At 30.8% G+C, this 10,000-nt stretch overlaps 1 protein-coding gene across 1 annotated transcript in view; it reads right to left on the bottom strand.

Annotated features, from left to right (window-relative positions):
- The window catches only part of FOXP2 (forkhead box P2), a 696,776-nt gene that overhangs the window by 286,242 nt on the left and 400,534 nt on the right, over positions 1–10,000 (bottom strand). The window contains exon 4 of the mRNA XM_031938846.1: positions 3,656–3,833. Coding sequence (XP_031794706.1) covers positions 3,656–3,823 — 168 coding nt within the window. The 5' untranslated portion in view covers positions 3,824–3,833. The remainder of the gene's footprint in view (positions 1–3,655; positions 3,834–10,000) is intronic.

The following is a 10,000-nucleotide window of genomic DNA, read 5'->3' as shown; positions in this document are numbered from 1 at the left end:
CTAAAGTGCATGGGGGAACTATATCCCAAATCCAAATCCAACTTTTCAGTGATATGAATATTATATCTTTAAATGTCAATTATAATATCATAAGTATTCACACTATTTACCAAATGGTAAACATAAATATAAGAACAAATAAACAGGTAACTATCTCTACTTTCCTTTAAAAATAACTATACTGGTATTCACAGGATATGTGCAGATAAATGAGGCACTAGTAAGAGTACACTGACTAGATTTTTAAAAATATGATCACCTGAAACACCTTCAAAGCAGCACATTCTCATAAAACATTCAGAAAGATTATTTGACTTAATGAATGCTCAAAATGCAAGCTCAAATCTACACTGCAAAGCAATCAAGTTTTTAGCAACTATTTTGACCTTAGTGACACAAACAATTAATTCTGCAAACCTAATATCAAAATAAAATTCTACATCTAATGCAGAATAATTTTTCAATGTATTTTTTCTAAAACAACATTAGGAATATGCTACTTCCATTTATTTTATATTCTGGTATTCAAAACTCATTTTATAAGGTTAGAAAAACTAAATAAAATAATCCGTATGTAGTAGGCAGTGAAAGGTAGGATGCGAAAAATTTTCCAATGAATGTAAAATAGATTTTCTTTAAAGTGACTATATGGAATAGACCAATTGTATTAAATTTTTTTTAAAGTTAGAGATATTATATTCCAGTTTTTAGAAATATTCAAAAATCTAAAATTAGATTTCAAGGAAATCTATCTCTGTCTATTGGTCTGTCTGTCTCTCTCTACCCTGAGAGTGTGGGATACTACCCAATATATTTATCACTAAGAATATGTTATACTGGCAATGCCCCCTTGGAAATAAAGCAGGAATGGCCATAACCACCTGCTTTAAGTCAAATTATCTAGCATATATACATATACATCTATCCATATAAGTGGGGGTATGAGAGAGATTCATTGAAATAAAATCTGATGGACAGAACACATTTTATCTAAACTACAAAGAAAAAAGAATTGTACTTGTTTATATTTTTACTTACAATAAGAAGTACAAAATTTCACTGAGAAAGAAGAGATTCTGGGTAAGAACTCATTGGTCCTATATTATTATTTTAGTCTTTCTAATACAAAAACATTAATCTGAATGTTAAACTTCCAAAAGCATAAATGAAGAGAAATTTGGGATATTATCTCAAATTTTCACTCCATTAATCCAATCCATTTCAATCTATTTTCATTACTATTTTCACTTCTAAGGAAAGATGCTTATTAAAAAGCACTGACAAACAGTTTGAGTTAATTACACATAAAAGACAAAACTACAATACTTATCATTTTTTGAAAAAAAGCCTACAGAAAAGAAACTCACAGAATAGCAAAAATTAAAAGCATCAATTTGTATTTCAATAGTACTTATAAAAAAGTAACACACAAGAAAAGGAAATATGCAAGTTATAAGGAGTTTAGCACACTGATCCTGCAACTTACTGAACTCAACTAATAAAAGTTAAATTATAGTTAGTGGCATCCCAAATGTTGAAAGATTTAATTCATATTCAGCAGGTACCCTACAACAAACGTGAAACATACCTCTAAACTTTCTGTGTCAGCTAAAGGACATGACTTTTTGTGCTTACTTATTTGTTTCATAGGGGTTGTATAGAGCAAAGCAAATGATAAACTCAGGCTATATCTAACCTTATAGACCCCATTAAAACATCTCCAGAGTCCTATTTCATTTGCCTATGATTTTGTTCTGTTTGTCTGCTTACTTAACATCTAATCATAGCTTTAAGAAAAAGAAATAATTCCTTAGCCTCTCTTCAAAACCTATCTGCTACTTCATAGTACTCAGATGAATTTTTTTTCCCTCAATTGTTATTTTCACTAGTTTTTGCAGATAATGTCTAGTGGAATCTCTATAACAACATGGAAAAAAATACTGGCTAAACAGACAAGGTTCTTACTTGGAGGAACCAATAAATAGCATACATCCTACAATATTCTGCTGATGTGTTTTGAACTGCAAACAATTTGAAGTAGAAGGAAAATGAACTATAGTAAACCACTAGCTTTATTTACAGTAGTCTATAAAATGAGCTAATCCTAGGAATTTAGTAGGCATTTAAAAGCAGATGCTGTGAAAAGGTATCCAAAAGAAATCAAATTTTTCATCCTAATAATTGTTGAATATAACACGTTACATAATTTTAAGACAACTGAAAGCTTATGCAAAGTGTTATGCACAGCTGTTAAAATAGAATATTCTGTAAAACAGTGCCCAGATGTAAAACATTAACAACTTCTCAGATTTCAGACTTTAACTTTTTTAGAAAATTGTGTTTTCCCTCCCATTTCAATCACTTTTCAATCAATTTCTGATAAAATCTGCATTAATTTTCTATCACATGAGAATATTTGTAAGGCATATAGCACAGATCTGACACATAGTAGGGACTATATAAATGTTTGTTTCCTTTCTCTTCTCCTTTTCTCTTATTTTATTTAGGGAGTTGAACATGATCTACTGTTCACTGAGGCCCAACTAAGATGTGGACATTGTCCCTTTTATGTTATGAGACTTTTCCACAAAATATCAGTTCTATCAGAAATTTTTAGATAGTTACTCATTGGTTCAAAAACAAAGTATTGTATAACAGAAATAAATGCCTATGGTTAATAAAAGAAAACACGAAATAGTATAGACTTTCTGGCCTATCAAAGAATATTCTTTTAAATTATCTGTCCTCTGTCATTGTTCCTGCAGTCCTGAGAAAAGGAAGGATGGAATGACTATTTTTAGATTGAAAACAAAATTTAAGGTCACAAATGAAATTTGAAAAAAAAAAAAAAAGTCAGGTAGCCAGTTTAAAATAAATAAAACTTTCGTTCAGAATCTGTTTCTTAAAAAAAATAAATAAAAAAAAAACTTTTAAATTGACAACTACATTTTATGGGGCACCAGAGGCAAACGGAAATAGTTAAAAGATAACCAAAGATAATAAATACAACACACTCTGACATTTCTACTGCCATGCAGAGAAGAATTTTCAGGGACAGGTACCTAGGTAATCCATGTGATCCCAACATTAGTTAGCTGATGTTAAGTAAACAATAACCATTATTTATAACTATCGAAGAGCAACATCTGTGTGGGGAGAAGTCCTTGTGGTCCTTTTCACCTCAGCTCAGACTTGGGAACAATTCATTGTATGAGAAAGTATCAAGTAAGGAGGCCCTCTGGTGGAAAATGAAGGATCACATTCGACAGCCCAGAAACACTAGACAGGAAACCAGAAGCCCTAAAAACATGTATTACAAACCTTTACAGAATCTTTCTAAATTGCCCTGTGCACTTAATTGATAAGATGGTACGTTAAGGGCACTCTTCTCAGGTTGCTGGGGTGGCGTAAGGGATAAGAAAATAATGCCTTTGCTTCTAATTCCCATATGCTCAAAACGAGACCAAGTCAACCCCTCTGCATTCTGTAGATTAATACACATAAATCTAATAATGATTAATTAATATTAATATATTAATACATTATATACAGATATTTGTATATAATATGCTAAATTTCCTAGGAATATATTCTTTCCAATTGAGGAAATAGCCTGGTTTGTTTTTAAGGAAACAGTGAGCAAAACAAAACTTACCTGCTGTTGTTGCAGATGCAGCAGTTCTACTGTGCTTACTTCTGTGCTGGTGTCACCACTTGATCTTCCATCTCTGCTGCCAGCATCTAATTGGCTGCTTAGAGTGCTCATTCCATTTTGATTCATTGAACTGTTGCTTATTGTCTCTGTCGCAGATTCCTGCATCATGACTTAATACCTAAAAGTGATTAAGAAGTATCAATTAACACCCGTTACACCTTCACACTTCCATTATCAAGATGGCCCTCTCTGCCAATTACAGAGACAGCATCTTTTGGGGGGGGGGGGGATGGAGAAGCCCTGCATAGTCATTTACCAAGAAATGTAATACAAATTCAGCTTTCATCCAGATACTAATCACTGAAATTATGGTTTCTATAAGCAATCTTTGTGTGGTTACATTTAACAGCCAAAATAACATACCATGCATGCAGCATGGTCAATAGCATTTATGAACGAATACATTTTAAAGTCTACCTATAAAACCAGTTTAAATGAAGGCACGAGTGCACAGTCTGCTCTATATTTCCTATTATCTACCTTTGACAACCATGGATGACTATACAGCCTTATTTAAAATATTCACTATCTTGATTCTGTCAGAATTTTACAGCATATCTTATGCAAGGCTGTTGTTTAATGATGCACAGCTAATCATACAAAATTAAAATTTTGTAAGGGTGTTACAAATCATATGGTATCAACCAATGATAAATAGTATAATGGGCTTCTCCTTTTTTGTGACTAAATAAAATTTTGCCTTGGAGGCATTTTAAGAAAAAGCTCCTGCCGCAAACACGTCAGATATTGCCTATTTTTTAATCAAACAGCTCATATTCATTTATTTTTCTGACATTTAAAACATTTAATACTGTCCTTCCTGGGAAGTAATTAAGCTTATGCATGAGCAGCAATCAAACTGTTCACTTGAAGATGACTTAAAACTCAATTTTAACATAGGCAAATAAATGAAAGATATAAAATTAATTTTCCAGGCATGTATTAGATATGAAAGCTGGAAATAAAATCTATCAAGAATATCACTAATGATTGTGCTAAAAACAGCATAAATTATGCATATTACCTTCTCTACAGTAATAAATGTTTTATCATTTTCACTGCATAAATATACTGTACTTTCAGGATAGCAATGAGATGTCCTGCCAAGATCAGTTGAAATCCTTGCAGTAAATAAAGGAGCAATGTGCCCTTACAAACCAGAATTTCAAGGTGCATTTTGCATCTGCAATCTGAAAAGGTCAATTTTGGCTCTCAATTATATCTAAATCCAATATTATGTTCTAATGGTCTAAACTAGAACAACAACAAAAACTTCAATTCTCTGTACACAAAAATTCTGGAAAACAACCTGGCTGAGCAGGCACTTTAATAGCAACTAAATAGATAAACAGCGTACTTAAGTTTAGATATGGAAATATAGATCACTACATCTTTATTAGGCTATTGTCTTTCAACTTGCCTATATATTAAATATTCTTTCCATTTTTATTAAAACAATGAATTTACTCTAAAGTAAATTCAAGTTTAATGTTCCTTAACATGGCATACAACTATACTCCCTAGCATCTCCTCCACAATACATTCAAGTGTGCACACATATATTTGTATATATGCACACATACCTATAGTATATAACATTTTGAATGCTAGTTCAAATATGTATTTAAACTTATGAGTTTTGATGAGCATTTGGATAGAATCTAAGAAATGTAAGATTATCTCCACTAGACTAAATAAGTAATATTAAAGAAGACCTACTAAAATTCCATTGTATTAAAATGTTTCTGCTACTAGGTTAGGTGAAGAAAGTTACAACCTACATTACATATATTAGTTTAAAGAATTTAGATCAAGAATAAATAGGATTTGAAATAAAATAAACATGAAAATAGTTAACATACAGAAAGGCAGCTGCTATAACTACAGTAAACAACTTCTGAACCAGATGTGTTTATGAGCAAACAGTCCTTGTTAAACATTCTATTGAACATTAACTAAGAAAAATAATATAAATGAAAAATGTGATACACAGAGTGATGAATTTTACAAGAAGAAAACAAAGCTAATACTCTTTTCTGAGATTAGGCAGCTAATAAGTATTCAAATTAGGCATAAATTTTACATGCACAATGTTTAAAATATTCAGAGAAAAGGGCCTGATTGCCCTTACTAGTAATATGAAAATTCTAATGTGGGTCTTCCTCAACTATAGGAGCAGATATTCATTTTGTTTTTATAAAATTCAAGTCCAATAAACATCTGAAATATAAAGTGGCATAGAAATGTGCTAAGAATATGTATTTTTCTCTTTCTAGCAGAGTTTGAAATTTAGAAAAAAGATAAACATTAAAGTGCTACATTATCAAATAGAATAGACAAGTTCAATACTTTAAAACTGACCTTCTATGAATATGTCATGACCACTTGGTTGTGTTAAATAGAGCTGGATTTTTATATATAACCTGTATCATAACCTGGAGAGTATAAAAATTAACCAGACATTTATATGTCTAAACCTTTGGTTACAATTATTAGAGAATACTTATATATCTTTCAATTCACTTAACAAAAAGGTTCTCCTGTTCACTATAGTGTTTGTGTCTTTGTAAAATCTTAGAATGCAGTTCAAGGGGGTCACTACAAATTGAAATATCTATAAACTAACACAATCAGGTTTATAAAAAGAGATCTAGAAATGATACTTTGCTAGGGAAAATAGTGGGATTTGACCTAATAACCATATGCACAAATAAAAGAAATTATGAAATTATATGATTAACATTGGGTAATTCACTTGAATGAGAAAATTTAGAAGTACAGTCACTTGAAGAAGGCATTTTCATTGTAGTAAAGTAGACATTTCAAATATTATACTAAATTGTTTCTGGTTAGAGCGAGGTGTTGTCTCCATCAGAAGTGAATATATTCAGGGACAATAAACAAAATGTCAGATGAGGGTACATAAATGAGAGGATATTTTGAATTCATCATAAATTAAACTACATATGCACTTTCAAAGTGGGTTGCATTTGCAGTGATCCAAAAAGTCTTCATTGAAGAGTGAACTAGGCTGTTCTAACATCAGATACCAAAATACGAACTGAACAAAGATGGAGAAAATAACTTCCTGCTTGATAAAGGAAAAGGAGAGTTTAGGGATTATCATTTTATTGCTCAATTACATTGATATGGTAAAAATCTCAATTCTGCCATCATAGACAAGTGATCAGCTGACAAAATAACTCTTCAGCGCTTTAACTTGAATGATTAAGTTTTACTTTTCTTCTTTTCAGTTTTTCCTTTCTTTCTTTCTTTCTTTCTTTCTTTCTTTCTTTCTTTCTTTCTTTCTTTCTTTCTTTCTTTCTTTCTTTCTTTCTTTCTTTTTTCTTTCGCAAGTCACTGTACTACAGATACTTATTCTCTACACCACTTCCCTTTTGAAACATTAAACTGACACTGGAACTGACTGCACAAGATTGCATTTTCTCTTCCTAAACAACTTGAATTGAAAGGTTACTTAGTGTAACAATATTTACTTGCAGAATTGTGTTGTTACCAAGGGTATAATGGATGGTGGCTATGCAGGTTTACGCAAGAATGAGTGAAGCATGAGGCATTAGCCATGTGTTTGACATGTTTCAAATTGCTATAATCCAGCATTAAACACACCCAGCAATTCATGCCATTTCTTGCAGCCATAATCTTGAATAAAGCGTGCACAACCACTTATTATATAAATTAGTATATGACTCCCTGTTATAGTCACAACAGTGCTTTTGTGTTTATTTTGCATCAAGATGTGGTCTTTTATTTGTACAAATAGCAGGATATAAAGACATAGCTCAATTAGACCTCCTTACTTTATGATAGGGTAGTACTGAATGCTAGACTTGGTGGTTTTATTTTTTTTCCCCTAGAGTTATGGGTTCCATTGGCATAAAACCGTACTATGGGAAATATTTATTTGCCTCAATGATAACAGGAAACTTCTTGTATCCTTCCATCCCGTATTTATTACATTGTACAAAAGTTTAGCACAATACCTGCACAAGTACAGGTAACGGTTATCCTCAACCATCAGCAGGAAACATACTCTGTTCCCTACTACTTCCTTACAACACATATATACATATAGATCATCTTGCCTTCTTTGCCTCTATAAGTCTCTGATAGACAGACATACACCATATCACACCTCCATCTCTGATGCCTCTCTTTGAAAATATACAGGATTTTTTATAAAGATGTTACTTAGTGCCTTAATATTTGACCAAGACAAACTACTTAGTTTTCTTCAACACCAACTGCTAAGTAAAAACCCCCACAAAAACACAACACATCATTCATATAAATTGGTTTACTCTCCCCTATGAATATGATCACTTTTTTATTAAGGAAGTTGGATTGCAATAACTATACATGGAAAAAAAAATAGTAAGAATGTCACAGATGGTTCTTACCATTATTCCATATGATATTTTCTTTCCCGAATTTGCTATAAAAAAGTAAAAAAGACCCTAGGAAATTTCAACTATTTGATTTTTAAAATCAAATATATGTATCTATTATACAAAAGTTCTCATTTACAAATTTGTGAGGCACTTCAATTTTAAAATGATAGTGGTTGGTATGTATGTTCTTCCATACTCTGTTTTTTTTTTTTTTTTTTTTTTTTAATTTAACACTATTTATAAAGGTTGGCTATACAGGTTTCTGCAAGAATAAGTGATGCATGGGGGAAATTCACAAATTTAACACCAAAATCATATACCTCTAACTCCATAATAATTGTTCTAAAATTCTGATGTTTCAAACTTGACTGTGATATAAAAGTTCAGAAAAAAAGAAGCTTTTTAAATAATGGGAACTTTTGTGCTCTACTGGAATTAATTCATCATTGACACCAAGCACAATGCATTTGAAATCTAGCAGTGGTATGGTAAAAGTCTTTAATACTTATGATTGCCTAATAAATCAAAATGCCAAATATGAAGGACATAGCTGAACATACAAGAACAAAAAACTGAATAAGCACATGAATGTTTTTAGATTTTTTTGGTTAACTTAAATATAACCTTCAAAGAATAATTTGGAAAAGACATATTATTTCAAGAAGCAAGAGCTCTTTTTTAAACTAAATGCAAAATATGTTTAAAATATGTCAACAGAGTTTTAAGTTGATGGTAAAATTGTGAAGATTATTTTTAAATAGGTACAAATTTAAGTTTTCATTAACAAGTTAAAAATATTAAACACAGAGGATGTAAAACATACTCCAACTATTTAATAGCCATCACAATTAAGTGCAGAAATGACACTATCATGATAGCACCTTCATCAACTAAAAGTCTTGAAAAAATATGAAAACAAATAAAAATCATATTTTCAAAGCCAATCCAATATTAATATGCTTAATGACTCCATAATAAGAATAATTATTTTGCCTGAAGACTGAAAATAAGTTTTTAAGACTTTCTATAATCATGAAAGAGAAAAGATTTCATCATGCTAAAAAAAAAAAATCTAACCAACTCTCTGAAAACTAAGTGTTAAATCTCAGAGGCTATTTTATTTTTAATACACTGCCATAATAAATTTGAAACAATGGTACCACTGGCACAAGGATATACAATAATTCTATTATTTGCAGATATATCATAATGAAACATCACATTTCTGTATCTGTAGTGCAATATTCCCCTTAACAGGTATACTTGCAAGAGATTTGATTATACTGAATGATGGTTTTGGTGAACTAATATTTTTTCCAAGTACATTTAAAAGTCAAAATCATATTTTCTAATATGTATCTATATTCCAAAAGTCTCAAACTATTTCTCATAACTACATACATGTCATACAATTTTCACTTAAATAACTTATTTCTCAAAGAGACGAAAATACTGTTTTAAAGAGATTTTCAACATTACATGTAAAATAAACAGCATTCATTTCAACTTTGCAAAATTTGGGAAATCACCAATCATTAATTTATTTTAAGTGATTTAAATCATTCCTTGAAAAAATCGATTTTGTTTTTATTTATATCTATATATTAGGAGTATGTGATTAAGGGAAGGATTAGGGAAAGATCCCCTATTTTATCATGTTCCCATGGAGTACCTGATGAATTGGACCGATTTAATTTTCAACTCTAGGACCATTAATCTTTACAAGTCATAAGGCCACCTCATCTATATTAACACTACATGAAAGACAATAAAGTATAATTATTCCATGTGTTATAGAGACCCAAACTTAAGTTTGTTACAAAATTTCCAAGCCAAAATGAAAACAATGTGTAAGTTACAGCTGGAATGATAC

Source organism: Sarcophilus harrisii, chromosome 5 (assembly GCF_902635505.1).
Source record: "Sarcophilus harrisii chromosome 5, mSarHar1.11, whole genome shotgun sequence".
In the NCBI taxonomy this organism is placed as follows: Eukaryota; Metazoa; Chordata; class Mammalia; order Dasyuromorphia; family Dasyuridae; genus Sarcophilus; species Sarcophilus harrisii.
The sequence above is the reverse complement of the archived record's forward strand: the minus strand, read 5'-3'. Positions and strand labels throughout refer to the sequence as shown.